We start from the raw sequence: 20,241 nt of genomic DNA, 5'->3' as shown, positions 1-20,241 counted from the left end.
TTCTGGTTGCAAGCTGTTCCACCGGTTAATTGTCCTCACTGTTAGGAAGTTTCTCCTTAATTCCAGGTTGCTTCTCTTTGGTTAGTTTCCAACTATTGTTTCTTGTCCTGCCTTCTGGTGCTTTGGAGAATAGTTTGACCCCCTCTCTTCATGCAACATCCTCGTGGTCCTGTGTTCAAAATTCAGACCCTCGTGTTTAGGATGGCTGCACTGGGGTGACATGATCCCCTTTTGCGACCTTCAGCCCAACGAAGTCCAGGGGGAAGCAAAATTCATTTAACGACCGTGTGACTTCCTGAACAACTGCAGGGAGTCACTTTAGCCCCTGTGACTAAGAAAGGTCATAAAATGGGGCAAAATTCACTTTGCAACTGACCTGCTTAGCAACGGGTATTGTACGCTGTCGACCTGTCCATTAAGGGAAATATTTTGAGGCGTTTCCAAATTCGATTAGACACCACAATCCAGTCTAAAACCATGAAGCTCTTGGAAGCAGAGCTAAGAGCTATTAATTTTTATTTATTATCAGAGTTTTGTCTTGAGTAAGCTAGCTTGAAGCCACAGGACTGCATTTGACATTTCTGCCCAAACCGTGGCTTTAAGTCCAGTTGTTGACAAAAAAAAGAAAAGAAAAAAAAGCCCATAGCAAACAATGAGTTCACTTTACGTGGAAGTCAGCTTGCAATCACAATGTTGGTTTAAAGACTGCCCCCAAACCGGTTGCAAAAACATGTTCGCTCACAGGGCGACCCGCCTTATGACCGTGAGAACGGTTACGGTTGTAAGTCAAGGACTACCTTGCAAAACGCACAAAGCTGGCTAACTGTAATCCTAGTTTGGGGGATATGTGTTTGAATGCCAGCCAGGTTGTTTAGTTTATCATTCCCTGCTGGAACAAACCTACAAATTTAAGTTAACTGAAGGCTTCATTCTGGAAGGGGTTAGCAGATTTGCAAAATCTGCCCCAGATGTTGGATGGAAAGGAGGACGGAGCAGAGGACCACCCAGCCAATCAGGAAGCGGGATGGGAAACCAGATGTCCACAAGTTGCTGAACAGATGTTGTTGATTTAAGGCAAGCCAGTCCGTTTTGCAGTAAACAAGTACAGCGGCACTCAAGAAACCCGTTATTTTACAGCAGAGTCCTCGAATTACGACCACGATGGATCCCAAAACTTCCGTTGCTAAGTGAAACATTTTTAAAAGTGAGTTTTGCCCTCATTTAACAACGTCTCTTGTCACAGCTGTTAAGTGCATCACTGCAGTTGTTAAGTTAGTAACTTGGTCGTTAAGTGAATCCGGCTTCCCCCATTGACTTTGTTTGTCAGAAGGTCGCAAAGGGGGGGGGTCATGTGACACCCCCCCTCCTTGGACGCTGCGACCGTCATAAATAGGAGCCATTTGCCAAGTGGAATTTTGATCCCGTGACCGTGGAGAGGCCGCAACGGTCGCTAAGTGCGAAAAACAGTCCTCAGTCCCTCTTTGCAGCTTTGAACGGTCCCTAAATGAGCCGTTGTAAGTCAGGGACTACCTGTATTTTATTTTTTTTCCCCATTCGCCCCTCGAGATAAATCTGAATTTTGATCACGGGACTGCGGAGATGCTTGTAAGTGTGAAAACTGCTCACGAGTGACTTTTTTCAGTCACGTTGCAACTTTAAGTGGTCACTAAACAGACGGTCGTAACTCGAGGACTATGTGTACTAGTGCAAACTTCCCCAAAAATGAACTCGGCTTTGCTCTGGTTTTTAAGAGTCTTGAGCTGGAGATCTTGACTCCCTCCATCCCCCAAATGTACGTGAGCGGAAGTCCTTACCGATGCCTTGCATAAAGGTCGGATAGAGCCGGTCCGTCAGCAGAGGTTCCGGCAGTTCGCGGAAGTATAGCTTCAGGGTCCCCGCAATGGCGTTGATATCCATGTCGCTCAGCATAACCAGGATATCTGTGCTGTCTAAGGTACAAATCAAGCCTGGGTTTAGAACAGTGTCTCTCCAGGTTGGCTACTTGTAAACGGGGGGACTTCCACTCCCAGAATTCCCCAGCCAGCCTACTTTAAGAAGGGTGGACTTCCACTCCCAGAATTCCCCAGCCAGCCTGTTTTAAGAGGGGTGGACTTCCACTCCCAGAATCCCCCAGTCAGCCTGCTTTAAGAGGGGTGGACTTCCACTCCCAGAATCCCCCAGCCAGGATGCTTTAAGAGGGATGGATTTCCACTCCCAGAGTCCCCCAACCAGGATGCTTTAAGAGGGGTGGGCTTCCACTCCCAGAATTCCCCAGCCAGCCTGTTTTAAGAGGGGTGGACTTCCACTCCCAGAATCCCCCCAGTCAGGATGCTTTAAGAGGGGTGGACTTCCACTCCCAGAATCCCCCAGCCAGGATGCTTTAAGAGGGGTGGACTTCCACTCCCAGAATCCCCCAACCAGGATGCTTTAAGAGGGGTGGACTTCCACTCCCAGAATCCCCCAACCAGGATGCTTTAAGAGGGGTGGACTTCCACTCCCAGAATCCCCCAGCCAGGATGCTTTAAGAGGGGTGGACTTCCACTCCCAGAATCCCCCAGCCAGGATGCTTTAAGAGGGGAGGACTTCCACTCCCAGAATCCCCTAGCCAGGATGCTTTAAGAGGGGTGGACTTTCCAAAATTCCATGCTTTAAGACAGGAGTATTTCAATTCCCAGAATCCCCCAGCCAGCATGTATGGACACCATACATCTAAAAGAAGCTGGCTGGGGAATTCTGGGAGTTGAAATCCACAGATCTTAAAATCCCGAAGTTTGAGAAACACTTGAGAAACACTGGAAGACGAAGCTCACTGGAATCAAAGGCGGCTTTCAAGTCCTGGATTTTGGTGGCCACCCCTGAGATCCGGTAGATCCCGACTTCATCAATGCCCCGTTTCTCTACCTCCTCCACACACTGGCGCACAACATAGGGGATCTTGGAGCGCTCCCGCCTGTGGGAAGAAAAGAGAGCATGGCGGGTCAGGGAGCCCCAGGAATTCTGCAGATGCCCCAACCTGTAAAACCGCATCTCTGGACTTCGACTCCCAGAATTCCCCAGCTGTATTATTTTTAGAAATAACTTATGGCACTGGACATACCTAATTCGCCTTGCTCCTTCTCTTACAACAGCCCTATAAGGTAGGTTGGGCTGAGAGAGGGACTGGCCCAAAGTCACCCACCTGACTTGCAGGCCTAAGGCAGGACTAGAACTCACCGCCTCCTGGTGATTGGCCCAAAGTCACCCAGCTGGCTTTCATGCCTAAGGCGGGACTAGAACTCACTGTCTCCTGGTGATTGGCCCAAAGTCCCCAGCTGGCTTTCATGCCTAAGGTGGGACTAGAACTCACAACCTCATGGTGATTGGCCCAAAGTCACCCAGCTGGCTTTTCTGACTAAGGCCGGACTACAACTCCCGGTCTCCCAGTTTGTAGCCTGGTGGCTTAACCATTAGATCAGGGGTAGGCAACCTTGGCTCTTTTATGACACGTGGACTTCAACTCCCAGAATTCCTGAGCCAGCATGGGGGAAACTTTGGCCCCTTCATGACTCGTGGACTTCAACTCCCAGAATTCCTGAGCCAGCCTGGCTCAGCTTGGAAACCTCTCCCTTTCCCCTCAGTGTGGCTGGCTCAGGAATTCTGGGAGTTGAAGTCCACGAGTCATAAAAGAGCCAGGTTGCCTACCTCTGGCCTAGGCCTAGGACGCTTTATGACTTGTGGACTTCAACTCCCAGAATTCTTGAGCCAGCATGGGGGAACTGTGGCCCCTTCATGACTCCTGGACTTCAACTCCCAGAATTCCTGAGCCAGCATGGCTCAGCATGGAAACCTCTCCCTTTCCCCTCAGCGTGGCTGGCTCAGGAATTCTGGGAGTTGAAGTCCACCAGTCATAAAAGAGCCAAGGTTGCCTAGCCCTGCTCTAGATCAAACTGGCTCTCCAGATGTCTTCTCCAAATACATTGTTGTTCCCACCCACACATTTTTCTTGCTCAGCTTTTTTTCCCCAGCTCATCTTACTTAGTGACCACGCTGATTTTGACTCCGAAGACCCCCGTCTGCTTTTTCGAGGGGGTCCTCTTGAGGCTCATATCCCGGCTGGTGAATTTCATCGAAAATTCGACTTTCACCTGAAAGAAAAAACAAGACCAGTCAGGAAATCACAAACTGGAAAAAAATTAGGCATCATGTCCCTTTTTTCCAGCGCCGTTGAAACTTTGAATGGTCATTAAATGAAGCGTTGTAAATCGAGGACTACCTGTACATGATTATGGGCCTCCTGTGACAGACACTGTTTTCAGTGTCATCGTAACTTTGAACAGTCACTAAATGAAGCATCATAAGTCGAGGACTACCTGTACATAATTATGGGCCTCCTGTGATGGATGTAAACATGAGGACTAGTTATAAGCCACTGTTTTCAGTGTTGTTGTAACTTTGAACGGTCACTAAATGAAGCATCGTAAGTCGAGGACTACCTGTACATGATTATACGGACATAAACGCGAGGAAACTAAGACCCTTAGTTTCAGTGCCGCTGAAACTTTGAACGATCCCTAAATGGGCTGTCGTAAGTCGAGGACCGCCGGTACCCTGCGGGAAGGGAGGGGAAGACCGAAACGGGGCGACCAGCACCCCGTCTTACTCACCCCATTCATCTCGATCACATCCACCTGCCAGTTTTTCGTCTGCACCGTCTGGGGGTCCAACTAAAATAGGAAAAAAAAAAAAGAAATATATGAGAAAAACTAGGCTTCCGTTGCTTGTCTGGATCGCTTTGGCGTCGTAATACAGGGAGTCCTCGACTTAACGGCCAAAACGGCGCCCCGGATTTCCGTTGCTAAGCGAGACATTTGTTAATAAGTCAGCTTTTTTCAAATGTTTGGGTTATTTGGCAAAAGGGTGAGGGGGTTTCTCCCCCCAAACAGGTTGTGCTTCCAGGGAGACCCCAGGTGGGAGGCAACCCCCCCCCGTTCAAAATCTCAAGAAAAAAGGGATTTACACTACAGGCAGTCCTTGACTTACGACCGCAACGGAGCCCCAAATTTATGGTGCTAAGCGAGACACTCGTTAAAAGAGAATTTTGCCCCATTTTGCGGCCTTTCATGTCACGGTTGTTAAGTGAATCTGGCTTTTCTGGTCGGGCGGTCACAAAAGGGGTTTGCGTGACACACACCCCCCCGGGACTCTGCAAACCGTCATAAATACAAGTCAGTTGCCGAGCATCTTTAATTTTGATCCCGTGATCCTGGGGATGCTGCAACGGTCATAAGTGTGAACCACGGTCGTAACTCGCTGTTTTCAGTGCCGTTGTAACTTCGAACGGTCCCTAAAAGGGATGTCGTAAGTTGGGGACTATCTGTGGTGCTGTAATCTAAGGTAGTCCTCGGGTTACGACCATTTGTTCCGTCTGAAGTGACTGCAAAAAAAAGAACGGTCCTCGCACTTAATAACCCTCAAGTCACACAGAATAACAATCTGGGCCCTTGGCAAAGGCCTCCCGTTTGAAAAATGATCGTAAATTGCTTTTTTCAGTGCCGTCGTAATTGGAACAGTCACTAAACGAGCGGTTGTTAAATTGAGGACTTTCTGTTATTTGTCTTTCTTTGCAGGACAAAACTCTGCCAACCACCAGCCCTGCAGTGCGGTCTCGGGAGAAAGGGATCCGGTTTCAGGAGTTACAGACGATTGCAAAGCCCCTCTTTTTCTGCTTGCCATCGAAACAACGCACAACTCAACAATTCAACAACTGAGCAGGAGGTTGGACTAGATGGCCTGCAAGGTCCCTTCCAACTTCTACTTCTCTCTCTCTCTTTCTCTCTCTCTCTCTCTCTCTTTCCCTATCATCATCATCATCATCATCATCATCATCATTATTATTATTATTAGCCAAGTATGAATTTCCGAGGAACGCTGCCAACGTAGAAGTTATTTTATTGGGATTATTTTGGCCACTGCAGGAAACAGCTGGATGGGAATTGTGTTGTGTTGTGTTTATAACACAAAGGAAATAAAATAGAAGCACTATAAATAAATAGGGATGAATCTTGAAGTCTCATAGCTATAAAAAAAAACACGAATTTTTGGCTGATTTCCATCTCTCTCTCTCTCTCTCTCCTTCCCCCCCCCCCTTGTCCCCAAACTGCCCCACAGAAGATCACAAAACTGCCCCACGTTTCTTCCCTGGCCTTTCCTAACACCATTATTTTAATTGCCACCCCCTCTGTGTTTCACACCATGAAATGGGAATGGTCCAACGCTGGAAGTTTTGAAGAAGAGACTGGGCAGCCATTTGTCTGAAATGGGATAGGGTTTCCTGCCTGAGCAGGGGGTTGGACTAGATGACCTCCAAGGTCCCTTCCAACATTATTATTATTATTAACAATGTGCCCCAGAAGTTGTGGATGCTGCAATATTGGAAGTTTTGAAGAAGAGACCAGCCAGCCATTTGTCTGAAATGGGATAGGGTTTCCTGCCTGAGCAGGGGGTTGGACTAGATGACCTCCAAGGTCCCTTCCAACTTTATTATTATTATTATTATTATGGATCATCGCACAGTCAGTCAGATGTTCAGATTGGATTTGGCATTTTGTCTACCTATCGCAGCGGTTCTCCACGTGTGGGTCGGGACCCCATTTGGAGTCGAACGACCATTTCATGGGGGTCACCAAACAACACAGTCCGCCATTTTTTCCCCCTTTTCCTTAGCTGTGCTACTCCTTTTTATTCTATTGGCTTTTGAAAGCCAATAGAATAGACTCTCTTGAATAGAGTCTAATTCTATTGGCTTTCCAAAGCCAATAGGAATTGTCCAGGCTGTCTCTGCCCTGCTGAGCCCGCCAAAAGTCCCAGTCTGCAAAAGGGGCTGCACCAGTTGAGTAGTCCTCGACTTACGACCGGTTGAGTAGTCCTCGACTTACGACTGGTTAGGGGTCACGGCATTAAAAAGGTTGAGAACCACTGACCTATCGAGTCCTTACCCAGGACCTGGGATAGGCAGTTGTGGATGTTTGATGGTATTACAGGTATTGTTGCAGGATGGAAGCAGTTCCTAGTAAGGCTACCTATTATTATTATTATTATTATTATTATTATTATTATTTGCAGGAGTGCAAAGCCCTTTTCCTGCTTGCCGTCGAAACAATGCACAACTCAACAATTCAATACCTGAGCAGGGGATTGGACTAGATGACCTCCAAGGTCCCTTCCAACTTCTTCTTCTTCTACTACTACTACTTATTGTTGTTATTGTTGCTATTTTTATTATTTGCAGACGGGTGCAAAGCCCCCCTTTTCCTGCTAACTGCCGAAATGACGCACAATCCAACGGTCATTAAATGAGACCTTGTCCATTGAGGACCACCCATCCATAAATTCAAGCTGCAGACCCCTCTTTTCAGCCCTCTTTTCAGCCCAGAGCTGAGCCCTTCCTTGATTCTCCAAGCTGGCGCTCCCAGGACACCGTGTCCCCTTTAAGGACGGCGGAAGAGATACCGTCGCAAGAACAGCAAGAGAAGTTGGTTCTCATGGCTGAGGGATATTTCGGGAGAAACCTCCAAAAATAAACGCTGAAAGGCCGCAACGGCCACACGGCCCCAAGGATGGCGGAGGGTCCCCTGGGGGAGACGGAGGGGCTGGTGTCTGGAATGCTTCCCCCCCCCCCAGTCTGTCTGAAGACAGATCGGCTGAGCCTTTTGGGGTGGGTCTCCTGAGAAGCTCTCTGGAGGAGGAGAAGGAGGAGGAGATCCAGCAGGAAACGGAATAACAGGGTTGGGAGGGACCCTGGAGGTCTTCTAGTCCAACCCCCTGCTCAAGGAGGTGGGTGAGGAGACCCTGTTATACCATTCCAGACAAATGAAATAGAAAGAAAGAAAGAAAGAAAGAAAGAAAGAAAGAAAGAAAGAAAGAAGAGAAAAGAGAGAAAAAGAGAAAGAAAGGAAAGGAAAAGAAAGAGAAAGAAAGAAAGAAAGAAAGAAAGAAAGAAAGAAAGAAAGAAAGAAAGAAAGAAAGAAAGAAAGAAAGAAAAGGGAGGAAGGATAACAGGGTTGGGAGGGACCCTGGAGGTCTTCTAGTCCAACCCCCTGCTCAAGGAGGTGGGTGAGGAGACCCTGTTATACCATTCCAGACAAATGAAATAGAAAGAAAGAAAGAAAGAAAGAAAGAAAGAAAGAAAGAAGAGAAAAGAGAGAAAAAGAGAAAGAAAGGAAAGGAAAAGAAAGAGAAAGAAAGAAAGAAAGAAAGAAAGAAAGAAAGAAAGAAAGAAAGAAAGAAAGAAAAGGGAGGAAGGATAGCAGTTGGAAGGGACCCTGGAGGTCTTCTAGTCCAACCCCCTGCTCAAGGAGGTGGGTGAGGAGACCCTGTTATACCATTCCAGACAAATGAAATAGAAAGAAAGAAAGAAAGAAAGAAAGAAAGAAAGAAAGAAAGAAAAAGAGAAAGAAAGGAAAGGAAAAGAAAGAGAAAGAAAGAAAGAAAGACAGACAGAAAGAAAGAAAGAAAGAAAGAAAGAAAGAAAGAAAGAAAGAAAGAAAAGGGAGGAAGGATAGCAGTTGGAAAGGACCCTGGAGGTCTTCTAGTCCAACCCCCTGCTCAAGGAGGTGGGTGAGGAGACCCTGTTATACCATTCCAGACAAATGAAATAGAAAGAAAGAAAGAAAGAAAGAAAGAAAGAAAGAAAGAAAGAAAGAAAAAGAGAAAGAAAGGAAAGGAAAAGAAAGAGAAAGAAAGAAAGAAAGACAGACAGAAAGAAAGAAAGAAAGAAAGAAAGAAAGAAAGAAAGAAAGAAAGAAAGAAAGAAAGAAAAGGGAGGAAGGATAGCAGTTGGAAAGGACCCTGGAGGTCTTCTAGTCCAACCCCCTGCTCAAGGAGGTGGGTGAGGAGACCCTGTTATACCATTCCAGACAAATGAAATGAATGAAAGACAGAAAGAAAGAAAGAAAGAAAGAAAGAAAGAAAGAAAGAAAGAAAGAAAAAGAGAAAGAAAGGAAAGGAAAAGAAAGAGAAAGAAAGAAAGAAAGACAGACAGAAAGAAAGAAAGAAAGAAAGAAAGAAAGAAAGAAAGAAAGAAAGAAAGAAAGAAAGAAAAGGGAGGAAGGATAGCAGTTGGAAAGGACCCTGGAGGTCTTCTAGTCCAACCCCCTGCTCAAGGAGGTGGGTGAGGAGACCCTGTTATACCATTCCAGACAAATGAAATGAATGAAAGACAGAAAGAAAGAAAGGGAGGGAGGGATAAAGGATAGCAGAATAACAGCGTTGGAAGGGACCATGGAGGTCATCTAGTCCAGCGAACCTTTTAGAGACCGAGTGCCCAAACTGCAACCCCAAACCCACTTATGCATTGTCAGGTGTCAGGTGGGTGTGGCCCATTGGGTGGGTGTGGCCCATTGGGTGGGCGTGGCTGCAGTGGTAAAGGTAGACTGGGTGAGACTAAAAAGTTCAATCAATCAATTCCAGCTTTTCCCCTGCAAAAAGTTGAAATTGACTGATTGATTGAACCTTTTTTTTTTTTTGCACACGGCGGTGGAGGTCTAAAGCAAAAAGGTTTTATAAAACCCAGCTGAAGGCCTAGGACTGGGGCGACGGTGCGTGTGCCCACAGAGAGGGCTCTGAGTGCCGCCTCTGGCACCCGTGCCATAGCTTCGCCACCACGGCCCTATCCCATTTCGGACAAATGGCTGTCCAGTCTCTTCTTAAAAACCTCCAGTGATGGAGCGCCCACAATTTCTGGTGGCAAGGAGTTCCACTGATTAATTGTTCTAACTGTCAGAAAACTCCTCCTTATATTCTAGGTTGCTTCTCTCCTTGGTTAGTTTCCACCCATTGTTTCTTGTTCTGCCTTCAGGCGCTTTGGAGAAGAGCTTGACTCCCTCTTCTTTGGGGCAGCCCCTGAGATACTGGAAGGCTGCTATCATGTCCCCCCTCGTCCTTCTCTTCATTAAACTGGACAGACCCAATTCCAGCAACCATTCTTCATATGTTTTAGCCTTTGATCCCTTAACTAGTGATATCCTCAATGTACGTATGTTGAGGACCAGCTTAACTGTCTCTAAAAGGGCTCAGGTTTGTTGCTGTTCAAACCCATTCCATTTTAAAACCACCTGGCAGATGAGATGTTATTGCTATTAATCGACAATAGTTGTTGAAGGACACCAGGTGCACAAAAGATATCGAATTATCATTTATGTCGCAATGAGGCACCTGCAATTCCCCGTCCAGTTTTCGTACCTTTCTACTTTTCAGTGCACAGCTAGGTCTCGACGTACGACCGCAACAGAGCCCCAAATTGATGTCGTTAAATGAGACATTTGTTAAGTTGCATTCGGCCCCATTTTACGACCTTTCTTGTCACCGTTGTTAAGCAAATCGTGGCAGTTGTTAAGTCAGTCACACGGTCGTTAAGTGAATCCAGCTTCCCCCCCACTGACTTTGCTTCGCAGAATGTCACACAAGGAGATCACGTGACCCGGGGACACGGCAACTGTCATATGTACATGCCAGTTGCCGAGCATCTGCATTTTGCTCGCATGACCCTGAGGGATGCTGCGACGGTCGTAAGTGTGAAAAACGGTCCTAAGTCCCTTTTTTTCAGTGTTCCGTTGTAACTCTGAACGGTCACTAAATGAACTATCGTAAGTTGAGAACGACCTGTATTTTTCCCCCCCATTAGCCCCATAAACGGGTTCATCATGAAGTCTGGATTCCCCCCCCCCCCAATAATGCAAAGATCATTGAAATTCAAGTCCGGTGCGCACACGCGCGCGCGCGCACACACACACACACACACACACACACACACAGAGTCAAGGATTATAGCTGCGTTTGAAGCACAAATATTAAGCACAGGGGTTTAACCCAAATTGTGCAGATGGCAAAATTGGCTTTCTATCTGCTGCACAGCCGGTGCGGTACAACACACTGGATTATGCGCCTTCCGGAGTGTGCAAAGCAGCTGTTGCATTTGGCCAGCTGTGTCTCTGCAGCAAACAATGGTTTGTTTCTTTGGGGGTGGGGGTGGGGTGGCAGCACGCTCCTGCGCCCCAGGCGGTCTGTCCCACCTTTAATTGCAGCCACCACAAAGCCCATGTGCAGCTTCGCCCCCTCGCTCCTGAAAAAAATATCCTGCGTTCCCGAGGCTTAGCTCTGAGGAAGACAGCTTGATTAAAACCAGGTTAAAGGGGGGTAATTTAGGTCCACATCCTGGCTTGCAGGATCCCCGCCTCTTCCCTAACTTGTAAGCGTGACCCCGGGATGCTGCAACCGTCATAAATACGAGTCGGTTGCCGAGCGTCTGAATTTTGATCACGTGACCCACAGAGAGGCTGCAACCGTCATAAATACGAGTCGGTTGCCGAGCGTCTGAATTTTGATCACGTGACCCACAGGGACGCTGCAACCGTCATAAATACGAGTCGGTTGCCGAGCGTCTGAATTTTGATCACGTGACCCACAGGGACGCTGCAACCGTCATAAATACGAGTCGGTTGCCGAGCGTCTGAATTTTGATCACGTGACCCACAGGGACGCTGCAACCGTCATAAATACGAGTCGGTTGCCGAGCGTCTGAATTTTGATCACGTGACCCACAGGGACGCTGCAACCGTCATAAATACGAGTCGGTTGCCGAGCGTCTGAATTTTGATCACGTGACCCACAGAGAGGCTGCAACCGTCATAAATACGAGTCGGTTGCCGAGCGTCTGAATTTTGATCACGTGACCCACAGGGACGCTGCAACCGTCATAAATACGAGTCGGTTGCCGAGCGTCTGAATTTTGATCACGTGACCCTGGAGATGCTGCAACGGTCGTAAGTATGAACAACGGTCTTAAGTCCCTTTTTTCAGTGCCATTGTAACTTCGAACCGTCACTAAATGAAAGGTCGTAAGCCGGGGGCTACCTATAGTGCTATAATCTAAGATAGTCCTCAAGTTACGGATATCCGTTTGAAGTTACTGCAGACTGACGAAGCACTCCTCATACTTACACCCATGAAGTATGTGTCCCTGCGGTCACACAGTCACAACGTGGGCCCTTGCCAACTGCCTCACACTTATGACAGCAGCATCCTGGGGTTGCCAATTGCAGTCCCCCCCCAGCAAGGGGAAGCCAGATTCGCTTAGCGACCATGGGATTCGCTTAACAACCGCGCAAAATAAAATGTGAAACCAAGGCGCAACGCTTAAGGACCACATTGCTTAATGTAACAACCGTGGAAGTGTCAATTCCCATTGCAGTCGTAAAGCGAGGACTATCCATACTAGCTAACCAGATGCAGAGAGCGGGAGCTGTCGCCTCGTCACATCTGGAGGCCGGATGGCAGGAAAGCTGTCCTAGATTCTGGGTGTTCTTTTTCAAATGACTGGGGACCCGCCTTCGGCACATGCTCAGGGGCTCAGTGCAGGAAGAGTATTTTGCACATTCTTGAACCGAAGCCACACAACCACGATGTAAAAAAGATGTTGAGACTCTGGAAAGAGTGCAGAGAAGAGCAACAAAGAGGATCAGGGGACTGGAGGCTAAAGCATATAAGGAACGGTTGCTGGAATTGGGGATGGACAGGATAGCAGCCTTCCAGTATCTCTGGGGCTGCCCCAAAGAAGAGGGAGTCAAGCTATTCTCCAAAGCCCCTGAAGGCAGGACAAGAAGCAACGGATGGAAACTAATCAAGGAGAGAAGCAACCTAGAACTAAGGAGAAACTTCCTGACAGTGAGAACAATTAACCAGTGGAACAACCTGCCTCCAGAAGCTGTGAATGCTCCAACACTGGAAGTTTTTAAGAAGAGACTGGACAGCCGTTTGTCTGAAATGGTATAGGGTTTCCTGCCTGAGCAGGGGGTTGGACTAGATGACCTCCAAGGTCCCTTCCGACTATCATCATTATTATTATAACCCCAGAAACACTCTGATTTTCTAACCAATTGTAGTCCGTTATGTTGTCCACTTGCACTCAGTATTAACCTCGAAAAACATTTTAAAAATGTTTTGTTTTAATCGTTGCATATTTTCCAATCGTAAGCCCCCCCCCCCGGAATCGTGGAATTGAGAATGGGTGGCTGGGGAAATGGAAGAAATCAGATTTTGTGGCAACTTGTAAACTGTGTGCCTGCTTCGCAATGGGGGGGGGAGAGCAGAGTTATTATTTCTGAAATATATTTATCATTATTCAACTGAGGGGGATAATGTATGTCTATGTTTGTTTCCGTCTTTCTTTTTATGCACATTTTACCCTCTCGTTGTGTCGTCATCTCTAGTTTTGTTTTCTATTTCCTTTTTTTGCAGTCTGTGTTTTAATGCAGGGGTCCTCAACACCCTCCACCTCCGGTCCGCGGTCCAATGCTGGGCTGCAACCGGGCTGTCGAAGTTGTGCGCCAACACACGTGTGCCCACGTACAAAGCTGCATTTGTGAAAGTGGCATAAACACAAAACCCTCACCTCTCCCCCACCACCGCCACCATGCCGCCAGTCCACCAAGCTGGAAAGGTTGGGGACCACTGTTTTAATGATTTGAATTAAAAAATTTTAAAAAATTGAAAGAAAGAAAGGAGAAGAAAGAAAGAAAAAAGAAAGAAAGAAGAAGGATGGATGGAAGGAAGGAAGGAAGGGAGAGAGGGGAAAGAAAGGAAAGAAAGGAGAGAAAGAAGAAAGGAAGGAAGGAAAGGAAGAAAGAAAGGAAGAGAAAGAAAGAAAAGAAAGGAAGGAAGGAAGGAGGAAAGAGAAAAAAAAGAAAAAAGAGAAAGAGAAAGAGAAAGAGAAAGAAAAAGGATAGATGGAAGGAAGGAAAGGAGAGAGGAGAAAGAAGGAAGGAAAAAAGGAGAGAAAGAAAAAAGGAACGAAAGGAAGGAAGAAAGAAAAGAAAAAGAGAAAGAAAGGAATGAGAAGGAAAGAGAAAGAAAGAAAAGAGAAAGGAAGGATGGAAGAAAGGAAGGAAGGAAAGGATAGAGGAAAGGAAGGAAAGAAAGTAAGAAAAGGAAGGAAGGAAGAAGGAAGGAAAGAAAGAAAAAAGAAAAAGAAAAGAAAAAGGGAGGACGGATGAAAGGAAGGAAGGAAGAAGAAAGAAAGAAAGAAAGAAAGAAAGAAAGAAAGAAAGAAAGAAAGAAAAAAGAAAAGAAATTTCCACCATGGGTCCTGAAAACAGAGATGTCTGCCTCTTGTCCTGCATGTGCCAAAAGGCAACATCTGGGCTCTTGACGCACAAAACCAGATGTTCCCCTGCCGATCTCCAGGCTTGATCTGACCCTTTCTGGGATTCTTAGAAGTCCTGGAAAATCATCCTGACTTAACCTCCAAGAACATTTTTATAACTGCTGGGGGGGGGGGTTTACCCTGTGAGCAGTTTTATATCAAAAATATATTTTGATTCTTTACACTGTTTAAAAACTTAACCGAATCCACAGTGAACTGAGAATCAGCATCTCCCCCCCCCCCACCTCGGATAATTGACAGTCGAGCTGAAAACAAATTAATCCAGTAACAATAGCCAACGGGAGACGATCTTTTAACTCACACGTCTTCCAATAAATTTTACCCAGATCCAATCCACACAGCAAAGGAGAAGGCCTGTAAACACAGAGCTGATCAAATTAAGACTCCCAGAGGAACTGCATGTTCACAAAACATAAATATCGCCGGTGACCTACCTACACGTATACACACACCCTTCAAGTGTCGCTCCAGAATCCGCACGTAGGCACTTCCGCAAACCCCCTTATAAAACAGTGTCGCTGTGCCCCGTTTTCTTGCAGCTGCCTCTCAAAGGCCAACTTCTGGCTTCCATGAATAAATATTTCTCCTTTCCTCACAGCTGTCTGGATCTCAGTTTTACTGATGCTGGCGCAACCCGTGTCGGAACCCCGTGTTATTCTTCCGACACCCTAAAATCAGCCAGCTCCCTTCCAGACAGAGGTCTCAGCCGCCGATGCCCAGTTAAGCTGGCACCAGATGGGCGAACTCTCAAAGTATCACACACACGTTGGTGTATGTGCAGATCCCCGGGTTTTGAGGTTCAGACACACACACACAACACACACACACTATCTGGCCAGGTGTCTGCTAAATCCCATGGTCCCCAAGGAGATCTGGGGCACCTGGTGGATTCCCCCCCCCCCCGCCCCCAAGCATTCCAGTTTCCTTGCCCAGAAGGAGAACAAAACAACAGCAACTGGATTGATTGATGCCTCTGGAGCAGATGGTTAATTCGTTTGCAGAGAGAGAGAGATTGGCTTTTTGTCAGCTGGGAGCTCTGTGTGTGTGTGTGTGTGTGTGTGTGTGTGTGTGTGTGAGAGAGAGAGAGAGAGAGAGAGAGAGAGAGAGAGAGAGAGAGAGAAACAAAACAAAACAAAATCTCTGGGTTTCCCCCCCCAAATGGGAGAGAGATTGGCTTTTTGTCTGCAAACAGCTGGGAGCTAGGGATCTCTCTCTCTCTCTCTCTCTCTCTCTCTCTCTCTCTCCCTCTCTCTCTGTGTGTGTGTTTGTGCATGTGTGTGTGTAGCCACTGATTGATCCAGGCTCCCTGCAAAATAAAACAAAAAGAAATCCATGTTTTTTCCCCCCAACTGGGAGAGAGATTGGCTTTTTGTCTGCAAAGAGCTGGGAGCCATGGATCCCTGTGTGTGTGTATGTGTTTTTGTGTGTGTGTGTGTGTGTGTGTGTAGCCAGTGATTGATCCAGGCTCCCTGCAAAACAAAACAAAAAGAAATCCATGTTTTTTCCCCCCAAATGGGAGAGAGATTGGTTTTTTTGTCTGCAAAGAGCTGGGAGCCATGGATCCCTGTGTGTGTGTATGTGTTTTTGTGTGTGTGTGTGTGTGTGTGTGTGTGTGTGTGTGTGTGTGTGTAGCCAGTGATTGATCCAGGCTCCCTGCAAAACAAAATAAAAATAAATCCATGTCCCCCCCCCCCCAAATAGGAGAGAGATTGGCTTTTTGTCTGCAAACAGCTGGGAGCCAGGGATCCCTGTGTGTGTGTGTGTGTGTGTGTGTGTGTGTGTGTGTGTATGTATGTGTTTGTGTGTGTGTGTGTGTGTGTGTGTGCCCGCGCATGTAGCCACTGATTGATCCAGGCTCCCTGCAAAACAAAACAAAAAGAAATCTCTGTTTTTTTCCCCCTCCCAAATGGGAGAGAGATTGGCATTTTGTCTGCAAACTGCTGGGAGCTATGGATCTGTGTGTGTCTGTGTGTGTTTGTGCATACAGGTGTGTATGTGTGCGTATGTAGCCACTGATTGATCCAGGCTCCTTGCAAAAGAAAACAAAACAGAAATCCCTGTTTTTTTCCCCCCTTCCCAAACCATACTATGTTTTTCTGAAAAAACAGAACTTGAAACCCACCGGAAAGAACCTGGACTAGAATCTGAGCCGTTGTTTTTGCTACAGGTAGTCCTTGACTTACGACCATTCAGTTAGTGACTGTTCATAGTTAACAACATTGCTTAAAAAAAGTGATTTATGACCATTTTTCACAGTTAATGGCCATTATAGCATCACCCCGGTCACATGACCAAAATTCGGGACACTTGGCAACTGATTCATATTTATGACCGTCGCAGTGTCCCTGGGCAACTGACTCGTATTTATGACGGTTGCTGGGTCCCAGGGGGTCACGTGATCCCCTTTGGTGACCTACTGATAAGCAAAGCCAATGGGGGGGAAGCCAGATTCACTTAACAACCAAGTGACTAACTCAACCGTTGTGGCGATTCGCTTAACGACGGCGGCAACAAAGGTCGTAAAATGGGGAGAAAACTCACCTAACGGGCTATCTTGCTTAGCAAAAGAAATTTGGGATGCCGCTGTAGTCAAAAGTCTAGCCGTACACTTAAAAGTGCGAAGGCACAAAAAATGGGCGAGGGATTTAAGCTAAACGACAATTCCGCATCTTTTGTGCACGGGGCGTTCTTAAACCACGGTTGTCATTTCATAGCAATAAAAAACAATAATCCATCATCTGTCAGGCTGTTTTAAAACTGAACGGGTTTTCACAACAACAAATTCAAAGCTCTTTTGGAGAAAATTAAGCTAGTCCTCAAAATATGGCCAGTCACTTAGCGACTGTTTGAAATTACGATGGATCTACTATGTTTCCCTGAAAATAAGACCAGGTCTTATGGGTTTTTTGCCTCCAAAAAAGTCACCAGGTCTTATTTTCGGGGTAGGCCTTCCCTCACCTCCGGCACCATCACCCAGCTGGTCCACTTCTTCTGGGGCCGAAGTTCTGCAGCTGCGTTCGGGCCTGCATTTTGCAGTCCGGCCTTTCCAGAAGGCCTAAGCAGCTGGAAAGGCCAGTGACTGAGAAATGCAGGCCTGGCTGCAGAAGAGGCCTCAGAAGAAGTGGGCCAGTGAGGGGAGGCCTGGCTGCAAGGGAAGCGGGTGCGGGGCAGATCCACACACACCCCACCCTAGCTTGATTTTTAGGAGTTTGCCTCGCCCCAAAACTAGGGCTTATTTCTAGGATAGGGCTTATATTAGGCCCACCCCCAAAATATCAAGCTAGGGCTTGTTGGTGGTATAGGCCAGGGGTAGGCAACCTTGGCTCTTTTATGACTGGTGGACCTCAACTCCCAGAATTCCTGAGCCAGCATGGGGGAACTATGGCCCCTTTATCACTGGTGGACTTCAACTCCCAGAATTCCTGAGCCAGCATGAGAGAACTATGGCCCCCTACATGACTCGGGGACTTCAACTCCCAGAATTCCTGAGCCAACATGGGGGAAACTTTGGCCCCTTCATGATTTGGGGACTTCAACTCCCAGAATTCCTGAGCCAACATGGGGGAAACTTTGGCCCCTTCATGACTCGTGGACTTCAACTCCCAGAATTCCTGAGCCAGCATGAGGGAACTATGGCCCCCTTTATGACTCGTGGACTTCAACTCCCAGAATTCCCGAGCCATCACGGCTCAGCTTGCGGCTCAGCTTGGAAACCTCTCCCTTTCCTCTCAGCATGGCTGGCTCAGGAATTCTGGGAATTGAAGTCCACCAGTCATAAAAGAGCCAAGGTTGCCTACCCCTGGTGTAGGCCTTACTTTTGGGGAAACACGGTATCTTGGGCCTGCGTACAATCCAGATTCAAAGTTCTAACCGTTGGGGCCCCCTGTGCGATCACGGAATCAAATTAGGGTGCACAGCAACCCAGCTGCATTTAAGACCATCCTGCAGTCACCTGAGCCTGTTTTATGACGGTTTTGCAAAAAAAACCTAACCTTTCCTTCTGGTCTTCTGCAAAACCGTCCCCATCAGTTCGCTTCACAAGACCGGTGTTCGCTTAATGATGGCGGATTCGCTTAATGACCGGGCGGATTCTCTTAACGATGGCAGATTCACTTATATGGTGGGGATTCACTTAATGATCGCAGATTCGTTTAACAGGCGTGGGGATTTGCTCAACAGCCGCTGCAAAAAAGGAGTCGGTCATAGGACTGATCCCTTTTATGATCATGAGCAGGTTCCATCATAGTTGTACGTTGAGGATTACCTTATTCTGTTTAGCAATGTTTGGAGGGAGAATTAGACCGCATTTTCAGCCATAAGGAGGAGTCACACAAGGAGTCACACAAGGAGACAAATTCCTTGTGTGTCTAATTGCACTTGGCCAATAAAGTATTCTATTATTTCTAATTCTAATTCTATTTCTAGTCTAGTCTAGTCTTCTACTCTACTCTATACTATTCTACTCTACTCTACTCTATATACTCTATATTCTATTCTATTCTATTCTATTCTATTCTATTCTATTCTATTCTATTCTATTCTATTCTATTCTTCTACTATATACTCTATATTCTATTCTATTGTTCTACTCTACTCTATACTCTATACCCCATCCCATCCCATTTCTTCTCTTCTCTTCTATTTATTTATTTATGAGACTTATATACCGCTTTAAGTGCAAGCACTCTCTAAGCGGTGTACACCAGTAAGCAATGTATATATATATTTACATTGCCCCCAACAATCGGGGTCCTCATTTTACCTACCTCGGAAGGATGGAAGGCTGAGTCAACCTTGAGCCGGTGAGATTTGAACCGCTGACCTGCTGAACAGTCAGCTAAAGTGGCCTGCAGTACTGCACTCTAACTGCTGCACCACCCCGGCTCATTAATGCCTCCCTCCATTATATTCTATTCCATATTTTCTATTCTATTCTATTCTATTCTATTCTATTCTATTCTATTCTATTCTATTCTATTCTATTCTATTCTATTCTTCTACTCTATACTTATATTCTATACTCTATACTCTATATTCTATATTCTATCCTATTGTTCTACTCTACTCTATACTCTATACCCCATCCCATCCCATCCCATTCCTTCTATTCTATTCTATTCTATTCTATTCTATTCTATTCTATTCTATTCTATTCTATTCTATTCTTCTATTCCTATTCTATTCTATTCTATTTTATTCTTCTACTCTATACTTATATTCTATACTCTATATTCTATTTTATTGTTCTACTCTACTCTATATTCTATTCATTCTGGATTCTCTTCTCTTTATTCCATTCCATTCTATTATTATCCTATTCTATCCTATCCTATTTTATCCTATCCAGCATTCTATTCTGTTCTATATTCTATTACATTTTCTTATTCTTATTCTGTTCTAGATGTGGAAGCCTGAGCCAAGCCTGAACTCTCTTCTCTGATCCTCAAGTCCTTCCGGCAGGCTGGAGTTCCACAGGTGAAGACTCCTGAGTCTGCAGCCCATTCCTCCACTGAGAAAACTTTTCCTGAAGCCTCTCTACCCACTGATTCTTCCAACCAGCCTTTACTCCATCCTGCTGTTTGCAACTAGGAGCAGAGGAAACACACAGAGGCCAGCCGCCTCCTGCCCTCCCCAAGCGACCCAGTGCCAAGCAGGCAGCTGCAAAAACAGAAAATTTCCAAACTGGGCAGGAACACAGCAGAGGCTCTTTCCATCGCAGAGCGGATGCAAAACCCCAGAAATCTGGATTTTGGCTGCTCCAGAGCAGCCTCACCATCCAAGCAGCCCGGCAAGACGTGGCCTCTCTGCGAGGAGCTGGTTTCTTACTCTATCGTTCTCCGTTTAGCACCAAACTAGAAATTACAACATGGAAGCCTAGGGCTGGAAGGGACCTTGGAGGTCTTCTAGTCCAACCTCCTGCTCAAGCAGGAGACCTTATAGCAGTGGTGGCAAACCTACGGCCCGGGTGCCAGAGGCGGCACTCAGAGCCCTCTCTGTGGGCACGCGTGCCGTCGCCCCAGTCCTAGGCCTTCAGCTGGGTTTTA

The 20,241-nt window shown here is 46.6% G+C and overlaps 1 protein-coding gene across 5 annotated transcripts in view; it reads right to left on the bottom strand.

Annotated features, from left to right (window-relative positions):
* Positions 1-20,241, bottom strand: part of ABR (ABR activator of RhoGEF and GTPase) — a 166,536-nt gene that overhangs the window by 9,798 nt on the left and 136,497 nt on the right. For all 5 annotated transcript variants that reach the window (XM_039366945.1, XM_039366944.1, XM_039366946.1 and 2 more), the window contains 4 exons: positions 4,644-4,703; positions 4,015-4,124; positions 2,811-2,950; positions 1,815-1,949 (listed from right to left, as the gene is read on the bottom strand). In XM_039366945.1, coding sequence (XP_039222879.1) covers positions 1,815-1,949; positions 2,811-2,950; positions 4,015-4,124; positions 4,644-4,703 — 445 coding nt within the window. The remainder of the gene's footprint in view (positions 1-1,814; positions 1,950-2,810; positions 2,951-4,014; positions 4,125-4,643; positions 4,704-20,241) is intronic.

This window comes from Crotalus tigris, unplaced genomic scaffold (assembly GCF_016545835.1).
Source record: "Crotalus tigris isolate CLP2741 ecotype Arizona unplaced genomic scaffold, ASM1654583v1 scf7180000020497.760770, whole genome shotgun sequence".
Classification (NCBI taxonomy): domain Eukaryota; kingdom Metazoa; phylum Chordata; class Lepidosauria; order Squamata; family Viperidae; genus Crotalus; species Crotalus tigris.
This window is presented reverse-complemented; position numbering and strand designations above follow the sequence as displayed.